We start from the raw sequence: 24,561 nt of genomic DNA on the forward strand, positions 1-24,561 counted from the left end.
TCACGATGGGAAGTAGGGCTTAAACATAGGAATTGGCAGAGGTGGGAGGTTGTACTGGTTACATCCCAGCCTGTCAATATCCAGTGTGTGCTTGGACTGGCCTCTGTGGTGCTGACTGTAGGACACCCTTCAGCAACAACCATCAGGAAACTGAAAAAAGTAAAGGCTTATTCTTTACAAGACCTGGGAATTGTACAGCACCCCAGGGCCACACAATGAGGAGGTGGGGAACAGAGAGAAAGAGCCACCTGTTCACTGGCTGGGCCTCTGCTTTTACTGGGGTTCACAATGGGAGCCTGGGTCTCCCAGGACTCATTGTTTATTGATAAACCTAAAACATAGGAGTGGGAATGTTAAGTGCCAGAAGGGGAAAAAAAAAAACAAGTGGCCCCAAAGGCCAGTTATCAAAACCGACCAAAACCCCTCTAACAAGAGAGCCTTCAGTGCGGAGAGGCGGCCTGGCTCTATCTAGTGGTGTTGCTGACAAATAGGCTTATTCCAAACAGCCATCATTGAAGGGGATGCCTGGGCACTCAGAGCTTAAATCAGACACTACAAAAAAAGCCTAGCTCAGTGGGTGGAGCATGCAACTCAGGATCTCGGGTTTGTGGGCTGTGAGTTCGAGGCCCACGTGGGGCTTAGAGGTTACTTATAAAAAAAAAGAGAGAGAGAGAGAGAAAGAGAAAACCCAACTGCTGGGTTTACACTACACTTGCACTCACCCCGCCCTTGACCTTCTCCTTGAGCTGTGGGCAGAATGTTCCATCCCCATCCAAGGTCCTCAGCTGGGGCGGGCTGGATGCCTATAAGAAGGGTGCCCGCTGGGGCCGGCCTCCTGCCACCATGGGCCCCCGCCCGCTCGCCTGGGCACTGGTGCTGCTGGGCGCGGCGCTGGCGGTGGCGCTGGCACTGGGCTCTGCGCCCGCTCCGGGAGCGCGGGAGAAGCTGTGTGGCCACCACTTCGTGCGGGCGCTGGTGCGGGTGTGCGGGGGCCCGCGCTGGTCCTCCGAGGACGGGCGGCGGGTGGCTGGCGGCGACCGTGAGTGCGGGCGGGCGCGAACCGAGCCCCGGGTTCGGGGCTCAGTCAAGAGTCAGTCTTGGCGGGGCAGGTGCACGGGGCGCTGGTGGGCGTCGGGGCAGGCGGGTGGGTTTGCACGCACACGCCGCGGTCCGCTTGCCCCGGTCCGCTTGCCCGGACGCTGGTGTGCGCAAGTTCGCGAAGGATGCGTCCCCTGCCAGGCCGGAATCTGTGCGTGACGAGCGAGTGCACGGGGCAGATCCCGTCTTATTTACAATTTCAGCATTTTGATCTTCGTGAATTTTTGCATTGCTTTTGATTTTTAGAAACATTGCATTAAAATGTAATGGATCTTCATTGTTGAGTGCCCTGGCGCCCCCTTAAATTGTGCGTTGAGGCCAGTGTGCGCTCTTCTCACCCTACGCCAGGCCTTGGTGCAGAGGGTATGAAGGGGGGGGGGGTATGCCTGTGTGTCACACATGTGTGGCCTATATGTCTGCATCTCTGTGACACAGATGCAGACGGATGTGCAGGGGCACGCATGGGGGAGGACTGGGAAGGGCTGTGAGGGTACGTGCCTGCGTGTGTGCATGTCCACATGAGCCCACTGCCTGCACACATGGGCACATGTATATGTCACATGTCACCTCTGCTGTCTTTGGCTTTGTGAAGTGTCTGTACGTCTGTGTGATAGCTGGCTTGTGGGAATGTGCACAGCTGGGGGCCTGAGCGTGGGTGTGGGTTGAGAGTGCACACACTGGATGCACACATCTGTGCTCAGTGCAGCATATAGTAGGCATTTAATAGGTGCTCACTTTCTATTTGTGCCCAAGATGAGTGTTTGGTGGGTCACTCAGCAGAACGTGAGTGTGCAGGTCTATGCATATCTCGGGGAGGGCTCCCCTAGGGTCCCCTGTCCATGCTGAATTCTGCTCTGTCCCCAGGTGAGCTGTTGCAGTGGCTGGAAGGACGACATCTCCATGGGCAGGTGTCCGATGGGGACCCCATGCTGGTTCTCGTTCCACAGGCCCTGCCCCAGGCCTCTCTCCATCACCACCACCGGCGAGCAGCTGCCACCAATCCCGCACACTACTGCTGCCTCAGCGGCTGCTCACGACAGGACCTGCTGACCCTGTGTCCTCACTGAACCCTCCCAGGTGTGACTTCAGAGGGTCCGGAGACCCAGACAGATCTGGTCTGGTGACCTCCTGAAGCCACACAGCACCATCAAGCCCTATCTGGGAGGATGGTGAGAATTATCTCCCCATGCTCCCCACCTCCCCCAGGCTGCCTTCCTCTGTGGGGCCAACTGCAAAAACAAAACAAAACAAAACAAAACAAAAAACTCACCTCCATCCTGGCTGGAAGATCCTTGGTTTTGCAGAGATGCCAGATACTCATGGCCAATTGTCTGCCCCTCCAAGGAGCCTCAGGCGCCACCCTCCCATCTGTGCCACCCTCCTTGCTATTTCTCCTCAGTAGTGAATAAATGAAGCTCTTGCAGAATCTGAAGCAGTTTTTTTAAAAGTTTTTTATATATTTATATATTTATTCATGAGAGACACACAGAGAGAGACAGAGACATAGGCAGACTCCCTGTGGGGAGCCCAATATGGGACTAGATCCCAGGACCCCGGGATCATGACCTGAGCCAAAGGCAGACGCTCAACCACTGAACCACCCAGGTGCCCCAGCTTTTTCCATTTTTCTGAAGAAAGAGGGATAAGCCTACCTCAGCCTTTGTGCAGGTTGTCTTTCCCCCTCCCCCCCAGCCATGGACCCATCAATACTTTCAGAAGTTTGATAGCAATTTCAGAGTCATCACCATACGAAGTGGGGAAACTGAGGCTAGGGGAGACAGCTACTTGCAAGGTTAGGGAATGGCTGAGTGCCGGATTCCAATCCAGATTATCTGTCAAGACCCACCTGGGGGGGGGGTGGCTTAACATCGCTTAAAGTCCACGCTATACGATGGACACACAGACATGGGAATGGATCAGAGTGGACACCTACTGTTCCAGCTCTGACAATTTTCCTTGCCCCTCCCTTTACCCTGAGATAGAACTTGCGTGCTAGGACTCCTGAGGCAGAACAACCGCATTTGACTATGTGAGCCAGTCATGTGTCTTAATTTCCTAAATCCATTATAACAAATTACCAGAAATCGGGAGTCCTGAAACAATAGAGATTTCTTTCCTTGCAATTCTAGAAGCCAGAGACAGAAGTCAAAGTGTGGCAGGGTTGTTTCCTTCTGAAAGGCTCTGAGGAAGAACCTGGTCTGAGTCTCTCTCCTGGCTTTTGGTGGCTGCTCACAATCCCTGACCTTCCTTGGCTTCTAGATGCAGGACTCCAAGCTCTGTCTCTGTCTTCACGTGGCCTTCTTTTCCGCGTTTCTTGTGTGTTCGTTTCTGTCTCTTGTAAAAAACACTGTCATTGGATTTGGGGCCCATCCCACTTAATCCAAGATGATCTCACCTTGATCCTTACCTTAATTATATCTGCAAAGACTCTATTCCTTTCTCTCTCTCTTTTTTAAAGCTGTATTTATTTATTTGAGGGAGAGAAGCAACAGAGGAAAAGGCAGAGAATCCCAAGCAGACTCCCCTCTGAGCACAGAGTCTGACACAGGACTTGATCTCACCACCCCAAGACCATGACTTGAGCCAAAATGAAGAGTCAGGTGCTTAACCAACTGAGCCACCCAGGTGACCCAGCAAAGACCCTATTTCCAAATAGGGCCATATTCTAAGGTTCTGAGGGGCTGTATATTGTTCAACCTGGAGCAGCAGGGGAGCAGGACTCTCTCCCCAGGGGATGGGTGAGCAGGGGCAGGATGAGGTCAGATGTAGGCTAGAAACCTCTGAAAGCCCCCATCTCATCCAGGCCTGCCTTCTCTGCCTGGATGCTGCTTCAGCCTCCACCTCCCTTTCCAACAGTCCACACGGCAGCCACAGGGCTTCTTAAAACGTAAAAATCAATCATGTCATTTCCTTGCCCCCAAAGTGCCATCACTCCCAAAATAACTCCTCTCACCCCAGCCCATAAGTTCCCATGTGGCCAGCCCCTGTGACTTCATGTCTCACCAAACTCCAGCCAGGGCTTCTTCGCTGCAACTTGAATGCTTCCAGGTTGTCCTACCTCAGGGCCTTTGCACATCCTGTGCCTTCTGCCTGGAACATCCTTCTCCCGGTTCTTCCCAAGGCCATGTCCTCTTTCTTCAGGTCCCAGATCCAATGTCACCTCTTCTGTCCCAGTCCCCTGATCTCTCAGTTAATACTCTTTCCCATCACTGTTGCATCTAGTTGCTTCATTTTACTACTTGAAGCTCTTACCACTTCTGATAACTTCCTATTTGATTGTTCACAGGTTTGTTTTCTCACTATTAGGTGGGTATCTGCCACCCTAATGGGGCTGGGAGCAGGAGTATAGGGCAAGGTGTGCAGCATACAGGAGGTACACACAATTAATGCTTATGAAAGGGAAAGAGGGTGGGATGGAGGACAGGAAAGCCGCAGTGTTAGTGGGAGAGGAGTCTGGTGGAAAGAAGGGAGCCTGACTGGAAGCAAGAGGCCAAGGCAAACCCGCTGTCCCACGGAGCCAGTCTCACCCCTGTGCCTCTCCTGAGCGTGCCATTGAGCTGATAGTGAGACTGTCTTGGTGGGATATGATCTGAGGGTAATAGGGAACCATGGAGGATGTGTGAGCAGGGGCAGGATGGCATCAGACCCGCCCAATGGAAGCTCCACAGCCCTCATTTCATCCCTGCCATTTTTATTGGTGCATATTTTCTTTTTTTTTTAATTTTTATTTATTTATGATAGTCACACAGAGAGAGAGAGAGAGGCAGAGACATAGGCAGAGGGAGAAGCAGGCTCCATGCAGGGAGCCCGACGTGGGATTCGATCCCAGGTCTCCAGGATCGCGCCCTGGGCCAAAGGCAGGCGCTAAACCACTGCGCCACCCAGGGATCCCTGGTGCATATTTTCTATTGGAAATGAGACTTTTACAGATTGTAGACTTATCTGAATTAAAACTTATAAATAAATCACTTAATTAAAAAAAAAAAAAGAATCTCAGGTCTTCACAAAACATTTTATTCCCTGAGTACCCATTCCCCAGTGGTCATTCTGCTGTCTGACTTCCCCCTACCTGTGAATGCCTGTAAACCCAGGCCCCAGACCTCTGCCCAGAGTCAGCAGAACTAAGGTGTCACCATTTTGCTTGGGTCTCCCCAGTCTGAAAGACATACTGGGTCAGGGGCCAGTCCTGGGTCCTCAGAGCTCACAGACACCCAAGGATCTGAATCTCTCTCTTCTCTGAACACTGGGGTGAGCATGTGTGCGGACCGTGGGCCCAGTGAAAACTCTCTGGCCCCAGTATCATTACCTGAATTCTTGGGGAGCACAAATGTGGGGGCTGGGCCCCATCAGGGACTCCAGAAACCCTGAGCTGGCACAGCCTGAGTCAGACAGCTGCCTCCTTTCTGTGCCCAATGCTTCTGCCTTTAGAGCACTTGATACCATGAGCAGGGAGGGGGCAGTCCCACTCATGGCTTCTCTGGCCCCTTCTACCATCTGAGGTGTGTGGAGACTGGCAGGGAGAGGTTGAGAAAAAAACTTCTTTCCTAGGCTGAGAAATACTGCTCAGTTCAGTTGCAAATGGACCTAGGAATTCCCAACTGACCTTGAAGCATGGCTGGGACTCACCTACCACTAAACCACTGTAGTTTACAAGCAAGGAGGGGTTGGCCACCCTTTAAAATCCAACCCAAGATCAAAGTCGGAGCTGGAAAATGGGACCTTGACTCAAACGGAACAACTGGAAGCCTAGCAGAAGGGCTCCTGCAGTTAGCTGCCATGGAAAGAGGAGGTCCCTTCAGCTGAGAATCTAGAGAGGATGATGGAACATGGGTTCAAGTACCAGGTGGGCTTGGAAAGATGTCTAGGAGTTTGTCAGCTAGACTATGCACTCATCCAAACCTCCCTGGGGACACTCTCTTATGCCGACCACTTAGAACAAAGATTTCCAATTCTGGAAAGGGGAAGATGATGCTGCCCTTTTCTACGGGGGTAGAGATCAGGGCCTAGAGGCTAGGGGTCCTGATACCACCTCAGTAGATCTGTGACTGCTTGCCACAGATGAGTTTGGGCTGGCTCAGGGCATCCCACATGAGTAGCATCTCAAATGGCAAGAAGCGGTGCACGAGTAGCAGCTCCCGGTAGAGGCAGGGGTCAAAGGAGGATATGCGGCCCGAGGGAGACCGAATGCCACCTGTGCGGATACCACCATGTGATGCAGGCTCCAGGCCTTCCTTCTTCAGGCACATGCCCAGGAAGACATCATCGATAGGGAAGAGGTCCAGTTTGGGGGCAGCCCGGCGCAGGGCAGCAGCCGTGAAACGGGACAGTAGGAAGCCACCACCCCCGCAGTAGGGCGGGTAGCGCTCCTCCTCTGTCACAATCTTTGGCACATAGTACTTGCTCCAAGTCACCCGGATGGGGCCCACATTGCGGATCAGGTGTCCCACAAAGAGGTGGCGGTCAGGATTGTGGTCCTTCAGGTAGGAGACCATGTTGTCTGTGTGTGCAAAGACGTCATCATCCCCATTGAGCACGAAGCTGGCATTGGTGCACCGAGTCTCCTGCCACTGTAGGAAGAGCACCTGCAGGCAAGGTGGACGGGACACACAAGTTTAAGGGTTGGGGCAATCAGCCTTGGGTCCCTGTTGGCCACCCCATCCCAGGGAACCCAATTGAGGGTGTTACTGGTCAGGCCAGTCATGGGTTTGAGGACCCACCCTGAGCCTCAGCTACCAACTTTCCAGACAGACCTCATCATAGGACCTGCCCCTGGGAGTGTTGGGGATCCATGGAGATGATCCTCGTGAAGCACCAAGAAGTACTTGAAAATTGTCGCATTTACATTTATTGCTATTCCTTCTGATTCTTCCTGGCCAAGCACTGCTGTTAAATAATTACTTATGTGATTGTTATTGACGTCTACCTTCCCCACCAGACTCTAGGCTTCCCTTGGGTGGGCACTGTCTCTCCTCTCTGTGACATCTCCCCAGCACCCACTGAGGGTCATCCTCTCATAGGTACTGGATTCATGTTTGTCAAATGGACATTTCTTACATGTTTTTGTGTTCTGCATGAAGAACACGTTGTGTCAAGAGGTCTTGGCCCTCTACCCACCTCGGCTTCAGCTTCCTCCATAATAACTTTTGCTGCATGCCTTGCACGGTGCTCAGTGCCTCCCCTGTCTCGAATCGCTCATGCAAGCTTAGGAGGCAGGCAGGAGTAGTCTTCAACCTCATTTACAGACGAGGAAATAGAGGATCTCCAGAAAAAATGCCGGGAACAGGGTCACACACAGAAAAGTACTGTTCTTGGTACTCAAGGTCTTGAGCCCAGACTTTTCTGTGCCTACTATGAGCAGGAACCTGCCTTGGGCCCCCTTCAACTCCTGGGTGGGCCTTTGGAGCCTCTAATTCCTCATCTGTGCACAGGCAGGATTCCCTCCACTTCTGGAGGGGTTTTGTCCAGCTAAAAGGTCTTTACTGAGCATCAACTGCACAGATGTGGGCCTCATGGGGAGAGAGAATAAGAACAAATAAACGAGATGTGTCCTGTCCAGTGCCCCTCCACCCCCACCGATTGCCACTGTTACTGGAGCACCTGGCGCCACTCCAGGTGCCCTGTAAACATCCTCTCCTGTAATCCTCGCAGCAGCCCTCAGAGGCAGCTGGATCCAACTAAATCCCAGTTCCTTGATGACCATGAAGAAACGAGCGCAGAGGGGTAAATGATTATCAAAGGCAAATGGCAGGTAAGTGGCAGAGTTTGAATTCGAACCCAGATCATGGGCTCTGAGAGCCAGGCTCGTAACCTCAGGCTACCCTGCCCTTTCTCCCTGCCTCCCCTAGAGGAAGAAGGCCTCAGATCACCATGAGGACAGCAGAGGGAGTGGGGTAGGGTGGGTGGGGACTCCTGGTTTCTTGGCGCCCCTCAGAGGAGATGATGGTGAGTGGGCAGGAAGGATGGGTGGCCCTGATCAGGTAACCCCTGCCGGCCCACCTGTTTGAGCGTGAGGTTGAAGAAGGAGTCATGGAAGTTCCACTGCAGGATGTCCCCGTGCGCCTGCGCCTCTATCGCCAGCAGCCGGTTGACCTTGTGGGCCTCCATGGGGTTAGGGGCTGTGCCCACCAGAAAGAGGCGGCGCAGCTGGACACCCTTCACCTGGCGCTCGCTGCCCCAAGTGCGCCGCACCAGCTCCCGGCGCTCGTAATTCTTGGGTGAGGACTTGATCACCAGCAGCAGGAAGACAGGCTCTGCGCACTTGTTCAGGGGAACATCTTGCAGCAGCTGGAAGTCGCGGCAGTGTTTATGCAGGAGGAAGTCGCGCACCTGTTGTGGCTGCCCAGAGAAGCCTGGCAGGGCAGCCATGGAGGTGTTGGCCCTGCAGGGGGTGGGCAGTGGGCGGGAGGGCTGAGTGGGCCAGGCCAGAGTCTTGGGGTTGTCCCGTAGCTCCTCCGAGCTCTGGAAGGTGGGTGGTGACACGTGCAGACAGAAGAGGAAGAGGATGAGGATGCTCAGGGCTATGGCCAAGCCCACCTCTGTCCGCAGGGGCCGGCAACACCTCATCCTGGTCGGCCTGGCGGCTCCTGCCAAGAACGCCTTAATGAGACGGGATGGGCCAAGCACTTTCCCTGAGCTACCTGCGGACCCCAACACCTGGCTGCAGACCTGTAGGTGCTCAGGGAGGTATGACATCGAGATGCACCCTCACCTACACCCCCATGCCCCCCACCTCCTCCTCTGGCACCTCAACCCCTGGTGGCTCTGACAGTTGCCCAGGTCTGGCTGGGGATTAAGTGCTTACAGAGAAGACTGAGACACGGAGATGCCAAGGTGAGCCTCCCAGACTCAGTGTGCCCAGAATCCCCCCTTTCAACCTGGTCCTCCTCATGTCTCTACCTCAGAGATGGCCCAGGAGCCCCCCTGAGGGAGGCAAAGAACTGCCTCTTTATCACTGAGAACTACTGGGGTCCTAACCCAGTCCTTCCAGGAAGCTGAGAGCTGCTGGCATTCTCTCTCTCTCTCTCTTTTTTAAAGATTTCATTTATTTATTCCAGAGAGAGTGAGCGAGAGAGTGGGGGGAGGGGCAGACTCCACACTGAGTGTGGAGCCCAACGGGGGGCTCGATCTTAGGACTCTGGTATCATGATCTGAGCCAAAACCAAGAGTTGGATGCTCAACTGACTAAGCCACCCACGTGCCTGCTGCTGGCGTTCTGAAACAAGCCATCACCCATTCTTCTTGACAATTATTTTAAGATTTTATTTATTTGAGAGAGAAAGAGAGACCACATGCAGGGGGAAGGGAAGAGAGAGAAGCAGACTCTCTGCTGAGCAGGGAGCCTGATGCAGGGCTTGATCCAGGACCCTGGGATGTGACCCAAGACTAAGGCCGACACTTAACTGACTGAGCCACCGAGGCACCCTTCTTCTTGACTATTCTTAATGGTCTTGTGACCTGAGCATGGGCTCTTTACAGATCCCTTAGGCCTGGCATGTTTCAAACAGAGCTATCTTCCTTGTTAAACACTTACTCTTCCTTTATAACCCATCTTAAATGATCCATTCTCTGGGAAGTTCTCTTTAACCCCTCAGGAACACTGCTGGGTCTGTTTGGCACCTCAAGCTCTGTCTACCTCTACCCAGTCTTGATCCCATGGGGGTGTCTATGTTTAGCTCTGTTTTTCTGAGACTGGGGGCTTCTGGAGGGTCCCTGCATCGCCCAGCATGAGGCAGACACATGGGGAAAGCAGGGAGTGTTTGAACAAATACAATTTATGAATAAATTTGTTAAAGTTTTCTCCGGCAAACTCTTATCCATCCTTCAAAACCTCAGCTCTAATGTCGCTTCCTCCTAGAAGCTTTCCTTCCCCATATCCAGGCAGGGCTCTTGGTCTTCCTTCCAGATCCCAGGCTTCCCTGGATTCCCTTAATGTCCTTTTGTCTGGAGAGGTAGTATCTGCCCTGTTTTTCAGCCCTAAATTTGAAGGGCTATTTTCCAGTGCAGCATGAAAGTGCTGGATTAGACCCAAAGTAGGACTTAACCATTCTTTTTTTTTTTTTTTTTTTAAAGATTTTATTTATTTATTCATGATAGCCACACAGAGAGAGACAGAGAGGCAGAGACACAGGCAGAGGGAGAAGCAGGCTCCATGCAGGGAGCCCGATGTGGGATTCGATCCCGGGTTTCCAGGATCGCGCCCCGGGCCAAAGGCAGGCGCCAAAGCGCTGTGCCACCCAGGGATCCCGGACTTAACCATTCTTAAAACACTTATTGACTCACCTGGAGAGGTACAGACTCTAAAGCCCAACTCCTGGGTCTAAATCCCAATTGCATCACTTTCTGGCTGTGTGCCCTCCATTCCCTGGGCCTCAGTTTCCTCAGCTGTAAAAGGGGGCATCTGAGCAGTTCTCAACTCACGGGACTGTGCAGGCATGAAGGGAGCTGCCAGCACCTGGCACCTCGTGGGCATTCAATGCCTATTGTTGAGTGAATATGTGAAGCTTAGTACTTACCTCAGGCTGCCGTGGGTTGTCTGTGCTGTTCTGGGGTCTCTCTGTTCTTTCCACTGGCACCTGGAAAACATGACCACAGTCAGTAGATTCTGGAAGGCTCCACTTGCCCCAAGCAACCCCAGCAGCTATTGCCTGGAAGCAAAGAAGAGTGGCTTTGCATTTCCACCTAGAAGTCGGCAAAGGGCTTTCCGCCTGCACTCAGGAGGCCATTTCTCCAACGTGCCCCTGCTGTCTCTGCACACGGCCTGGCCAAGCCTCTCCAGCGAGGTGTCTCCCAGACACAGGGCTCAGATCCTACCCCACAGGTTCCACTGTGTGACCCTGGAAAAGAAGCTGGACTTCGCAGAGCCTCCATGGAAAACGAGGAGAATTAACCCTATGTAAGAGTGTTGTTGTGGGGGTTTTGACCTCAAACATTCTGGGCATGACCCAGAAAAGCCTCAGGACTTTTGCTCAGGTTATTCCTGCCTGGCTGGAATACTCTTCCCAGGATATGCACCTGGTTCCCTCCCTCACTTCTTGCCTCTCCTCCAACATCCCTTTCTCAGGAGGGACTCCTCGGGATACAGTATCTTACTGGTGGCCCTGGTCTCAGACCGTGTTCTACTTTTCTTCCACTTTTCACCTTCTAAAATACATGATAACTTTTTTTTTTGTAAAGGAATTTATTTATTTATTTATTTATTTTTAATTTTTTATTTTTTAAAATTTATTTATGATAGTCACACAGAGAGAGAGAGAGAGAGAGGCAGAGACACAGGCAGAGGGAGAAGCAGGCTCCATGCACCGGGAGCCCGACGTGGGACTCGATCCCGGGTCTCCAGGATCGCGCCCTGGGCCAAAGGCAGGCGCCAAACCGCTGCGCCACCCAGGGATCCCCTGTTTTTTATTTTTAATTTTTATTGATTTATTAGAGAAAGAGAAAGAGAATGCGAGCACAAGTAGGGGGGGCAGAGGTAGAAGCAGACTCCCCACTGAGCAGGGAACCCGATGCGAGATTCCATCTCAGGACAGCCACCCAGACGATGGGTGGCTCAGTTGGTTAGGTGTCTGCCTTTGGCTCAGGTCATGATCCTGAGGTCCTGGGATCAAGCCCTACATCGGGCTCCCTGCTCAACAGGGAGTTTGCTTCTCCCTCTGCCTTGTCTCTGCCTCTCTCTCTCTGTGTGTGTGTCTCGAATGAATGAATGAATGAATGAATGAATGAATGAATAAATAAATAAATAAACAAACAAATAAATAAATGTGTATTGAATGACTGGTGCATGGATGTTGGGTTTCTGCAGACAGAAGATACCTAAATGTCTCCACTACAGAACCCAGACCCTTGAGGGAGAACAAACATATTAAAACCTCAATGAAATGATAAGAGGCAATGAAAGCCACAGGAGGAAATGGGGTTGGGTGGCAGATTTGGATTTTGAGGTCTGGATGACATTTAAGTCAGATGTGAATGGCACAGAAGATCCAGTATGGCTGAGATCTGGGGGGGAAGGTCCCAGGGGAGGGAATGGCAGGTACAACAGGCCAGCGGAGCCTAAGCGGCTTCAAAACCCTGCATGCCGGCGGCAGAGAGCCCATCTAGTTGCTGTGGCACCCCAGCTTGGCTGCCTGCCCTGGGGGTTCAGCTGCTGGAAGTCAGGTCTGGGAGACCTCAAAAGGCAAATAATCTTGGGATGAAACTGTGTACTGGGGATCCCTGGGTGGCGCAGCGGTTTGGCGCCTGCCTTTGGCTCAGGGCGCAATCCTGGAGACCCGGGATCGAATCCCATATCGGGCTCCCGGTGCATGGAGCCTGCTTCTCCCTCTGCCTATGTCTCTGCCTCTCTCTCTCTCTGTGACTATCATAAGTAAATAAATAAAAATTAAAAAAAAAAAAAAAGAAACTGTGTACTGGTGAATGTGATACAAGAATGAGCTGAATCCTAGAAAGACATTTTCCTGAGCCAAAGACAGGCCCAAGTCCAGGATAGACAATGGGAAAGGAGTGCTCCCAGGCAAACCTGGTGCTGATCCCTGAAGCTTCAAGGATAGAAAAAAATAAATAAATAAAAAACCTTCACAAACTGTAATAGAAAGACCATATCACCAAAAAAGGAAATCAGACTAGAAATGCCACAGTGTTCTCTTGGGCCACACCTGTGGCTAGAGACCCACGGATCCTGGAAAACAATAGCACACCTCAGAACTCAACACCTGGGAAAGAGACATTCTCGTTAAACACTCATAAAATTTTATCTCATTTTATTTTATTTATTTAAAAGATTTCTTTTTTTTTTTTAAGAGAGACAGAAAAAGCATGAACAAGGGGAGGGGCAGAGGGAAAGGGACAAGCAGACTCCCCACTGAGTGCAAAGTCCTGATCCTGAAATCATGACCTGAGCCCAAGCCAAAGGCTTAACCTCCTGAGCCACCCAAGTGCTCCAGGACTCTTAAAATTTTAGAGAGTGATTACCCATCTCCCCATCTACAGTTTGGAGCCTAAATTAGGGATCTTCAAACAGGTGACTCTATCTCCCAGGGAACACCTGGTAATATCTGGAGACATTTTTGGCTGTCGTGATTTGGGCAGGGTAGAGGTAAGGTACTGCTAATGGCATTAAGTGGGTGTAAGGGATCCCTGGGTGGCTCAGTGGTTTAGTGCCTGCCTTCAGCTCAGGGTGTGATCCTGGAGCCCCGGGATCGAGTCCCACATCGGGCTCCCTGCATGGAGCCTGCTTCTCCCTCTGCCTGTGTCTCTGCCTCTCTCCCTCTCTCCCTCTCTCTCTCTCTCTCTCTCTCTCTCTCTCTCTCTCTCTCTCTCCCTCCCTCCCTCCCTCCCTCTCCCTCCTCTGTGTCTCTCATGAATAAATAAATAAAATCTTAAAAAAAAAAAATAAGTGGGTGGGGGCCAGGGACGCTGCATAAATTAACATCCTACAGAACACAGGATAGTCCTACCTCAGGAAAATTCAGCCCCAAAGATCAACATTGTTAAGGTTGAGATATCCTGGTCTAAACCAACATAGAAATCCGGAATGAGGAGCTCAAAAGAGGGAAGGTTAGAAGAGGAAATCAGGATCAGACTAAAGCCTTTGATACAGGTTTGTATAAATTCATCATATTAAGTATTTATGAGATTTGTTATTTTTATATTATATATGTACTTATTAAACATCTATTAAATAGAAAATTAAACCTAAGTGGCCAAGGATCAGTTCACTGGAAATGTGTTTTATAAGTTCCAAACAAGGGTTTTAAAATGAAGGAAGATACTTTGGCAAATATGAATATTTACCACTCAGCCAAACTTGGGCTTTGGGAAGGGGAGGCAGGAGAAGAACTGAAATGGCTAAATGGCTTTTCTTAGGGTTTCAGGGCAAAAGAGAACCTCTTGGGGTGGCCCATTTGGTTTTAATGAGTTCCATTAATGGCTGTTCTTTTTCTTGCATTTTTCTTTCTTGTTTATTTATAAGAACTCTTTGCATATGGAACACTGGGCCTTTGTTGGCTACCTGCATTCCCAACTTTTTCTCCCTGGGTCTTAGGTTTCTCTCAATGGAGGGATTCTGCTGCTCTACCCTCTCAGCCCCCTGAGGTTCCTGATTAGGGTTTGAGAGCTCAAGTGGGAGGTGGGGGAGGAAGGTTCACTTTCCCTCCACCTTATGCTAGACCTCTATTAATGCATCCAAGATCTCCTTCCCTCTATGATCCACCAAGGCCCTTCCTAACTCATAGCCCCTTAAACCTTCAAGCAGATAATGTTGCAAACCTCATAAAATCTCACACTGGCCTGGCATAAGAAAGAACTTCTGGGAGGATGCCTGGGTGGCTCGGTTGGTTGGGTGTCTGACTTCAGCTCAGGTCATGATCTTAGGGTCCTGGGATGAGCCCTGTGTCAGGCTCCCCACTCAGCAGAGTCTGTTTCTCCCTCTCCCTCACCTCCCCACCCTCACTCCTGCTCCTTCTCTCAAATAAATAAACAAAATCTTGGGGCACCTGGGTGGTTCAGTTGGCTAAGCATCTGCCTTCTGCTCAGGTCAGGATCCCAGGGTCCTGGGATGGAGCCCCATGTCCTCTGACTCCCTGCTCAGCGGGGAGCCTGCTTCTCTCTCTGCCACTCCCCCTGCTCGTGCTCTCTCTCTCTCTGCCAAATAAACAAAATCTTAAAAAAAATAAAAATTAACAAAATCTTTAAATAGGAAGGAAGGGGGCAGCCCTGGTAGCTCAGCAGTTTAGCGCCTGCCTTCAGCCCAGGGTGTGATCCTGGAGACCCTGGATCGAGTCCCATGTCGGGCTCCCTGCATGGAGCCTGCTTCTCCCTCTGCCTGTGTCTCTGCCTCTCTCTCTCTCTGTGTCTCTCATGAATAAATAAATAAAATTAAAAAAAAAATAAAATAAAAAAATAAAAAGGAAGGAAGGAAGGAAAGAAGGACGGACGGATGGACGGGGCAAACTTCTGGGCCTCCCTGTCAGCAAGGCTGAGTGTTGAGGATTTTACTGGTCTGGGTGCCTCTGTGGGTAGCACCCCAGGGCCCAGGTAGTCACCCATCTGTCCTTAAGGGTTTTATGACCTGAAGGCACAGAGTCTTAGAGGCTCAGCTCCACCAAGGAGGGGAAGTTTCTTGGTATTAATTTTCCTCCAAGTAACTGAGCAGCAGTGAGGAACTCTGGGGCCTTTGCTGGGTGGGTGAGGTGGTTGATGAGAAGCTCCTCACAGGCCCAGGTCCGATTCCCTGACCCCTGCCCGGAATTCTGCTGTTCACCCTTCCCAGGTCTCACTGGACAGGACAACTGGATTTGTGGAAGCCCAAACAGCTGCTCACTCAGTGAAGTCTGTGGGTTTCTGAATAACTCTGGGGGAATCACCATACCTGTTTCATAGATGGGGAAGTAGAACTCAGAGTTATCCCAGGGTAGCCCAGTGGGTTCCTCATATCACTACAGAAACAACCTGCTTTGTCTCCAGGTCCTTCAGGCCTGAGAAAGGTCTCAGCAGCTCTCATCCCAGAAAACGCATATGAAAACTACTCACTCACTCATTCATTCATTCAACAAATGGGTCTGGGGAACCTGAGAAGCCTCGACCCTGGGCCTGGCTCCCCAGAAGCTCCCAGTCTGGGGGGGAGATAAATCCAGACACTCGTGGGATAAAGGCTGGGCCAGAAGAAGGGACCAGGATATTGAGGCTGAGGCTTTGAAGGATGCAGAGGAGCTCACCAAGGGGGAGTTCAGATAGAGGAAAGAACAAATGCAAAGGCGTGGTGGGGAAACCAAACAAGGCCTTATCAAGGAATCATCTGTAGTTTATTTTGCTGAAAAGTAGAATTTTTTTTTGGGGGGGGGTGATTTCTGAGGCTAGGGAAGGGCCTGTAAAGACTTTGAACCCCAGACTGAGAAGTGGGGCTGTGTCCTGGAGGTCAGGAGAAGCCACAGAGGGTGTGTGAGCAGGGAGCAGAAAGGTCAGATGTGCTGCTGAATGGTCCCTTTGGCACTGAGACCTTGATCAGCCACTTCCCCTCGGAATCTAGTTCCTCATTAGGGGATGGGAGCGCCAAGCACCCCCACCATGGAATCACTTGGGGTTGTGTGCCACTGGCTGTGTGGCAGCCACTCAGTGACCTGGGCTCATTGTACTGGCTCCTTCAGTGCCCCACAGAGGCCCTGCTTACCGATGGGGATACTGAGACTCAGCATAAAGCAGACTGGAACCCAGGACCCCGATGGGTGGGGTCTGTATCCTATCCTTCCCATGATGTGGAGTTTCACTGGGGGATTCCCCACCCAGAAACTCAGAGCCTTCCAGAATCTGTCACAAGGAACCATGCACTTCAACATCTGACAAAGAACAGAGAACCAGAGCCCAGGTCAGACAACATTCCACCGCTGGGCCACCCTGGGCGCGGACTGGCGAGTGAATCCGTGAACAGGCATGACCAGATCAGCCCCCACTGACGGCAGGAATACAGGAAGAGGTGATTAGTGTAGTAGCAACATGATAAACACTGTTGAGAAGGAAAGGTTCATGGGGGGGTTGCTGACCAGCCTGGGGACATCCTGAAGGATGATGAGGAATCACCTGGTCAGAGCCCTGGGGGAAGGGCATTCTAGGCAGAGGACAAAGGTGCAAAGGGCCAGAGCACAGATGCAAAGTGCTGAAGGCAGAGAGAGGGGCCAATGCGGCTGGAGCAGAGGGACGGGGGGAGATGATGGTGGGTTGCCAGACCATGCCCAGCAAGCGGGGGTGGAAATGGGGCACTGGGGGAATAAGGACAGCCAGGGTGGAAGTAGAGGCTGGGGCAGCAACCAGGCCAAAGAATTTGAGGGCCCGGACAAGAGCTGGTCAGCAAGGATCAGGGAAGTATGTAGGTTCAGGAAATAAAGTGAAGGGAGTCACCAGTGTTTAAAGCCTGTAGGGGACGGAGAAGGAAGGACCAGGAACAATAGACTGAGAAGCCCAGGAGCCATTCACATGGAATGTCATGGGGCAGTGGCTGACCCAGGTGTGGCATTCAGCCGAGAGCTATGGGCACACGATGGCAACGAAGCCAGGAAGGCCCAGCAGGTATGATGAATGAGCAATCCTGACACTGCTTGCCTGTGGCAGGGCCTCCTTCATATTTCTCCCTACAGATAGGACATAGCGGCTGTGGACAGAGTCACAGCAGTGACATCTGGGCTGACTCTCAGGGACCCTCACTGCCAGACCAGCTATTCCTGTTCCTGGCTGTTTGCTCTCCATACACTGGTGCTGATTTTGCCATCACCCAGAGCCTGCTTCCTTGAACATACACAGAGGAGCCACTTGTTTCATTGTATTCAAGACCCAAGAGCCTCCCCACCCAGGCTGTGGCTGCCAGGTGTGGGACTTCTCAGCCTCTGCTGCCCCATCCCCAATGACCCCTGCCCAAGTTGGTCAGCTCCAGCCACACCAGCCTTTTCAGCTGCTTTCAGTCCTGCCACAGGGCTTTGCACCTGCCAGACTCCTGCTCTTCCCCCCCTGGTCCTCTTGGCTTGGGATTCCTGCTCTTCCCCCAGATTCTCTTTGATCTTCAGGCTCACCCCAGTGTTGTTTTTTTTTCTTTTTTCTTTTTTCCAGATTTTATTTATTCATTCAAGAGAGACAGAGAGAAAGAGAGGCAGAGACATAGGCAGAGGGAGAAGCAGGCTGCCTGCAGGGAGCCTGACGCAAGACCTGACCCCAGGACCCCGGGATCATGACCTGAGCCAAAGATAGACGCTCAACCACTGAGCCACCCAGGCACCCCCATTTTTTTTTTTAAGATTTATTTGAGTGAAAGAAAGAGCACAAACATGTGTGCAGGTATGTTGGGTGGAGGGGCAGAGAGAATCTTAAAATATATATATTTATTTATTTGTGTTACAGAGAGAGAGAACAGGAGAGCACAAGAGCATGAGTGGGAGGGGCAGAGGATGAGGGAGAAAGAGAATCTCAAGCAGACTCCTCACTGAGCTCAGAGCCCACTCCAGGCTCAATCTCACAACCCAGAGATCACAGCCAGAGCCTAAACCAAGAGTCAGCAGCTGAATGGACTGTGTCCCTCAGGCGCCTCACAATTTTACCTTTTTAAAAGGTAACAGGGGCGCCTGGATGGCTCAGTGGTTGATCATCTGCCTTTGGCTCAGGTTGTGATCCTGGAGTCCCGGGATCGAGTCCCACATCGGGCTCCCCACAGGGAGCCTGCTTCTCCCTCTGCCTGTGTCTCTGCCTCTCACTCTGTGTCTCTCATGAATAAATAAAATCTTTAAAAAATAAAAATAAATAAAAATAAAAGGGCCCCAACCTCCCAAGCTAGAACACCCTGCCCTGGCTCTGATTTTCTCTGCAGCTCTCACCACCACTGCACATGGGAAATGCACTCTCTTCTGTCTCGTTTATCTCCCCAGCCAGCCTGGAGACCCCCAGAGGTGGGGCCAGGTATCTTGTTCCCAACAGCTGTGTCCCCATGTGACATTTGCTGGTGTTTGTTGAACAAGGGAAAAATACTAATGATGATCCACATATTAGCAATTTCCTCGGGCCTCATTTCAGCCCAAATCCACTGCAGATGACAGCTGCCACCGACCTGCCTAGGGCCCCACAGGCCCTGGAGGATGCAGGACAGTCACGAGTTAGCAAGTGCCTGTGTGGAGCGGAGACAGGACCAAGGTGTACTAATGCCCTAAAGAGCCAAATATCCACAGCACTGAGATACTCGTGATGCAGTTCATGAGCAAGAAGCCAAATGTCAGTAAGTACCGTTCATGACCTGCTAGACAGGCAGGAGGCACCAGGAGTTTTATGAAATAGTTTTACAGGAACAATGAAGAGTTGCAAGGCACATTCATGATGCATGAATCAATATTATCACAATGAATATGCATAAGTCACTAAACCGTCCCAAGAGACTAATATACTGTCACTGAATATCAGCTATTTGTTGCAAACACACTAATATTAAGGATTTGTTGCACTAAATATTAAGGATTCACTATTTTTTTCTTAAGATTTTATTCGAGAGAGCACAGAGAGAGAGAACTGTGTGTGTGCTAGGGCAGGGGGAGGGGCAGAGGGGGAAGCAGACTCCCCACTGAGCAGGGATCCAAATGTGGGGCCCCATTCCAGGACCCTGGGATCATGACCTGAGCCAAAGGCAGATGCTTAACCGACTGAGTGCCCTGCTCCCCAGTAGCCCACATTCACTGAATATTAGTGAGGCACTAGAGGTACAGAAGCAGCCCCAGTACTCAACAGAATTAATTCAGGACCCCCATTATCAACAGAATTCTGTCCCTGCATCCTCTACTTACACTCCCAGTTGATAACCAGGGCCTGGCAAGTCCCCAAGCACTTCTGTCCTTCTCACCCTGTTCTCGTCACCATTCCTTAGCAGTTCAGGAAGGCAGAGAGGCTGAGACACACGAGTGTGAGAATGTGTTGAGCAGTCCAGGTGGCCAGGTACCCCCTGCTCACACCCTCAGGGCCCGGACCTGACCCCCACCTGTTCTGCGCTACTGTGACACCATGGAGGGCCTGCCTGGACTGGGAAGCTCCCATCAAATCAAGGTGATTCCCCTGCATGACGCTCCCACTTTCCAGAAGAGGAAGCAAGGCTCCGAGAGGGTGAGTCCTGAGTCACTCTCCTGGCCCATTAGACACAGACCCACCTGTGTCCCTTCCTATCCCAATTCCAGCTCCAGTGACCCATAGGCCTGGTGGTCACTGGGTCTCAGTTTTGGAATCAGGAAAATGAGGGCTAACCTCCCCTTGTCCAGCAGCTGGGAAAACAGAGCTGGTGCCCGTGAAGCTGCTGTGGTGGTTTCCGGGAGACATCCTGACCTGCCTACTGACCAGCGGTGGCGGCGGACCTGGGCCAAGTGGCTGGCCACTTCTGGGCCTCAGCATCCTCATCTGCAGAGCTGGATGGTGTCAGCTGCCAACCCCTGATTGACTTCCAGCAGGTGCTGGACGTCAGCTTCACTCTGGCCATCATGGTTCCGTACCTCCTGACAGACCCCAGCTGGGATTTCAAAAGGGGCATGGAACATTCTGGGACTTCCAAAAACCAAGGTGAGGGGTGGGGGTGACAGGAGAACCCCATCTGTGTGCCTAACGGCCTGAGTCCTGAGAAAGCAGCTGCCTTTTCTCCAAACCCATTTAGGAAGCGCCAACAGTGACAATATTAACATCAACGTCAGCGACGAACGTCTCAAGCACACTGGTGACTGCTCTGAGCCAGCATTGAGCACCTAGTACCTAGCGTGTGCCATGCCCCGATCTAGGCTCTGAGCACGCAGTCAAGAAGTCTGAAAGAAAGGCCTTGTCCCCAAGGAGCTTATGTACTAAGGGAGGCGGGACGACAGACAGGCAGCAGACAAGACAGTCTTCGTGAGAAGAGCAAGTTCCAGGGTGGAAGAGACTCCAGGTTGGGAGTTGGGGGTTCTTGCAGGAGAGGATGTGAGCTCCTGGCCTGCAGATGAGCCCCATGATTCACTGCGCTTTGTAGGGAGGCTGGTTTCCAGTTACCAAGTAGATGAGCTGAGCACAAGAGAGAGGGCCCCCCACCATAGGTCACACAGCCAACGGGGGGGGGGGGGGGGCAGAGAGCATGTACTAGGATTTGAACCCCAGCCTGCTGGACCTGAGGGTGATCCCTCACCAGTTCGTTCCAGCTAGGCCTCCCAGTAAGTAAGTAATGACAGGCTGGTCTTTTTCTGCAAGAAGCATTATGTTCCTCTTGTAAATAGAAGAAAAAAAAATAGAGAAAAAGCCCAGTCAGGATAACTCCTTAGGCTCGCTGTGGCCAGACCCTGCTTTAGTGAAACCATGTGAGCAAGTTGATTTTATGCCAACATAGGCCCTGGGGCACCTGGGGTGTAGAAGATGATGGGATGGGGGGTGGGGAGGGTGACACATGCCGTTTAGACCCATGACGTCTGCGTTCCTTGGGAATCCCGGGGCTCCTCATTGAAGGAGCTGACCTTGGGGAGCCCACCTCAAAAACTGCTCCAGGTACCTGGGATGGGTCCAGGAGGGGACCTGGGCTGGACGGAGGCCCCTAACTAAATGGCGGGCCCTGCCGTAGCTGAGCCTCAAAAGAGCATCTCTGGACTCATTTCCTAGCTGGAGCAACTGTGGTCCCATGGGCCTTCCTCTGGGGACCACCTGAAGGACCCTCACACCTTCACATGGCTCAGAGCCCTCCTCCAGGCCTTGTGCTGGAGCCCTGCAACCTTCACATTATTTCTCTCACGCAAAGATAAATATCACCGATGGGAACACAGTGAGCCACGTAATCATGATTAGAGTTAACGCAGCAGCCCGGTGTGTGGCCCTTCCACCATCTGCTCTTCTACTCACCACACCTGCGCTGGAAGGTAGGGCTTCCTTAGCTGCGTTTTTTCTTTTTTTTTTTATGGATAGGGAAACTGAGGCACAGAGCGCTCATCCAAGGAACTTATTCAAGGAAGGTCAGGTGGGAGCCCAATCCCTGCCTTTGGCCACCACCTGCTGGGGCTTCCTTTAGTTTGCTGTATTGGTAGTGAGCTCCCCATTATGGGGAGGAGGCATTCAAGCCGAGCCAGACTCCCTGTCAGGAGGAGGGACCACAATGGGTATCCTCCCTGACTCACAGGGGTGGGGACCTCAGAGAGTGGCAGGAAGAGAAGTCACCCAGTGACACCTTCCTTCCTTCTCTAGGGCTGACCTGACTCAGCCCAGCCCCAGGGTCCTTGGGTCAAAGAAGCTTGTCCAAAGTCCTCGAGCGCCTTGAAGCTGACGCTCTAAGGCTCCTTCTTAGAAGCTCCCCCACATCCAGAGTACCTGGCTGGCAGGAATCACCACACCCTAGGTGTGAGGGAGAAGCAAAGGATGGAAGTCAGGGCTGGACAGGGATGAACAAACATTACCTGTTCACCTAGGTCAAGTGGGGGGCCCCGCTGCCCGAAGCAGGGTCCACACCTCTTTCTCTAGACTCCTCAGCCCTGTGGGGCAAGACCTTAGGAGCCAACGGAGCAATGGAAGGAAGCTATGGCCCAGGGTGGCCCCAAATGTGGGCAGCTCCCCACGGGCCCAGATCGGAACTACAGGAGGCTCTGGTGGGGTGGGGGAGCAGGTGAGCTCAGTTCCCCCACCCGAAAAAAGACCATGAAAAAACTGACCCACCGGGAAAGTTAGTCGGGAACCTGGAAGCATGGCTAAGGATATAGTAATAATTATTATTAATATAGTGACAGCTGTACCCCCCACCCCCACTAAGCACCTACAGTGTGAATCACTCCCGTACAAGCCACCCTTGACACATAAGGAAACGGAAGCTCAGAGACCCAATGTCACTCACTTGAGCCCCCCTCCCACCATCATAAAAGCTTCCACTGGCTGAACATCTCAGGCATCCTCGTGGAAGCTGGGTCACTGACCTAGTCTGGGAGGGGAAACTGAACAGGAGCACCCTGCGGGGGGTGGGGGGGGCACAGAGCCCCAAGTCAGCCGACAGGGGTTGCACTGAGCCCCAGGGGAAGCCAGGAGCGGAGGTCCCCAGGCAGGAAGGGCGCCCAGCGCCTGCCAAGGCTGGAGGTCAGCGGTGGTCCCCACGTGGGGGACCCTCGGAATCAGCGCGCTAACAATCCCCACCCAACAGTAGCAGCGGCGGCCGCAGCGCAGAGAGCGCCCTCCGCGTCTCCATCCCCATTCCCCGCTATCCTGGGAGGTGGGCGTCGGGGGGTGCGGACGGGGGTCCCGGACGCCTCGCCGTGCCCATCGGAGCGACTTCCCTCCCCCCCGCCCCGCGCCGGCTTCGGAAACGCCGGCGACTACCGATGGGTGAGGGCAACGGGGTTACGGAGACCCGGGATCTCCACGTGGTGGACACCTGACCCCGGGGCCCCGCCGGGGCCCCCTAGAGCCGCGATCCTCCTCCTCCCCACCCCAGACGGCAGCCGGATCCTCAGGGGCCCCCGACACTCACCCCAGAGTCCGGCCGCCCGGAGTCAACCTCTTATCTCAGCTCCTCCGGGCTGTGAACTCCGGAAAGACTTTCACCTGACGCCGAGCCTCCCCCCACCCCCATCCAGGTCGGGCTCCTCCCTGCCTCCTCCCAGCCTCGCCTCCTGCCTCCCTCTTCCCCTCCCGACCCCGCCCCTCCGCCCGGTTGGCCGGCCCCCACCGCAACCTTCCCCGTCCCCCTCTCCGGCGCCCGTCGGGGTGTCCAGCCCACCTGGGGCCTGGCCAGAGGCGGCTGGAGATGTGCAAGCGGCGCCCCGTGCAGGGCTGACCTAAAGTGTGTTTGATGGAGAAATGATTGGAAGGGGGACAAGGAGGCTGGTTGAATCCAGGGGGACTCTTCAGATCTCTGCAAGGGGTTCGAAGATTCCAGAACCCAGGAAACCTATCCTGAGCCCATAGCCCTCAGGCTGGCAAAGGTTCTGGAAGTTGGAAGTCAGTTTTGAAAGTTTTTTGAGGTTAAGGTAGTTGAAGATTCGGATCCATTTCTAGTCTAGACGTGTTGGGGCCGGGAGGTCTGGGGTGGGGAAGATCCAGGTCCCTAGGTGTGAGCCAGGTGGGGGTTCTGGTTAGCCTCCTGCCCCACCCTTACTTCTTCGAAAGGAAAAGGGGAGGGTCCTGAGTGTGCCTCAGTTTCTTCCTGTGTAAAATGGAGGATCTAAGCCCTGACTCTTCCAGTTGGGAGAGGTGTGGGGAGCAGGGCCTACACAGAGCAAGCGCACCATCGACACTGCCGGAGTGAAGGGCCATTACACCAAATGTCAGTGCACCAAACAACGGCATTTCAGCCAAAGTGGCGCAGGTGTACACACTTGCTTGGCACAAACTTTGGAGCCTGTTGAGTCCAGGTCTCCACTTGGAGGGGGCAACTGCTCAGGTTCAGCTTAAGTTCCCCGCCTGCCCTATGGGGCCGCACAAGCAGCTGGAACCAAATGTCTGATTTGGAGGGAGTGGCCCATCTCGTCCCCTCCACAACAGACATTTCGTGCCCCCGTTTGCCCTGGAAACGTACATTGCTGTAATCATGTGTTCAGAGTAATGGTGGAGGAAGTGATCTGGGGCGTACCAACCCCTACTCACAGGGGGAAACTGAGGCCTGCCAGGTCAGAAGGCGGAAGCATGGAGACAGCAGAAGGGACTCCGAAATCTTCCAGAGCAGATTATGGCATTAGAGGGCCTGGGTTCGAATTTGGTTTAGAATTATCTTAGGACTCAGCAATTCTCCTCCTAGCTGTCTACCCAAGGGAATTGAAAACAGGTGTTCAGACAAAGCCTTGTACATGCCCGTTCACAGGAGGACTGTTCAGCATAGCCAAAAGGTGGAAATCACCCGAGTGCCCATCAACCGATGAATGGATGAACAAAACGTGATGTATTCTGCAAATTAATAAAGGAAAACCTCACTAAAGTCGAGTCAGGAAGAGAGAGCCCTACCACTCTCCATCAATTACAGGAAAAGTGTCAATTACA

General features: G+C 52.6%; 2 protein-coding genes across 2 annotated transcripts; one reads left to right on the forward strand and one right to left on the reverse strand.

Moving 5' to 3' along the window:
- The first annotated feature begins 828 nt into the window (after positions 1-828).
- INSL3 (insulin like 3) lies at positions 829-2,530 on the forward strand. The gene is made up of 2 exons (XM_072786790.1): positions 829-1,039; positions 1,963-2,530. Exons 1-2 carry the CDS (start codon positions 844-846, stop codon positions 2,163-2,165), a joined length of 399 nt encoding a protein of 132 aa, XP_072642891.1. The 5' UTR covers positions 829-843; the 3' UTR covers positions 2,166-2,530.
- A 2,561-nt stretch (positions 2,531-5,091) lies between these two features.
- Positions 5,092-23,168, reverse strand: B3GNT3 (UDP-GlcNAc:betaGal beta-1,3-N-acetylglucosaminyltransferase 3). The gene is made up of 4 exons (XM_072786789.1): positions 23,057-23,168; positions 10,611-10,670; positions 8,095-8,681; positions 5,092-6,680 (listed from the first exon to the last, which is right to left on the reverse strand). Exons 3-4 carry the CDS (start codon positions 8,659-8,661, stop codon positions 6,129-6,131), a joined length of 1,119 nt encoding a protein of 372 aa, XP_072642890.1. The 5' UTR covers positions 8,662-8,681; positions 10,611-10,670; positions 23,057-23,168; the 3' UTR covers positions 5,092-6,128.
- Between the last annotated feature and the right edge of the window lie 1,393 nt (positions 23,169-24,561).

The sequence above is a fragment of the Canis lupus genome, chromosome 19 (assembly GCF_048164855.1).
Source record: "Canis lupus baileyi chromosome 19, mCanLup2.hap1, whole genome shotgun sequence".
NCBI classification, from domain to species: domain Eukaryota; kingdom Metazoa; phylum Chordata; class Mammalia; order Carnivora; family Canidae; genus Canis; species Canis lupus.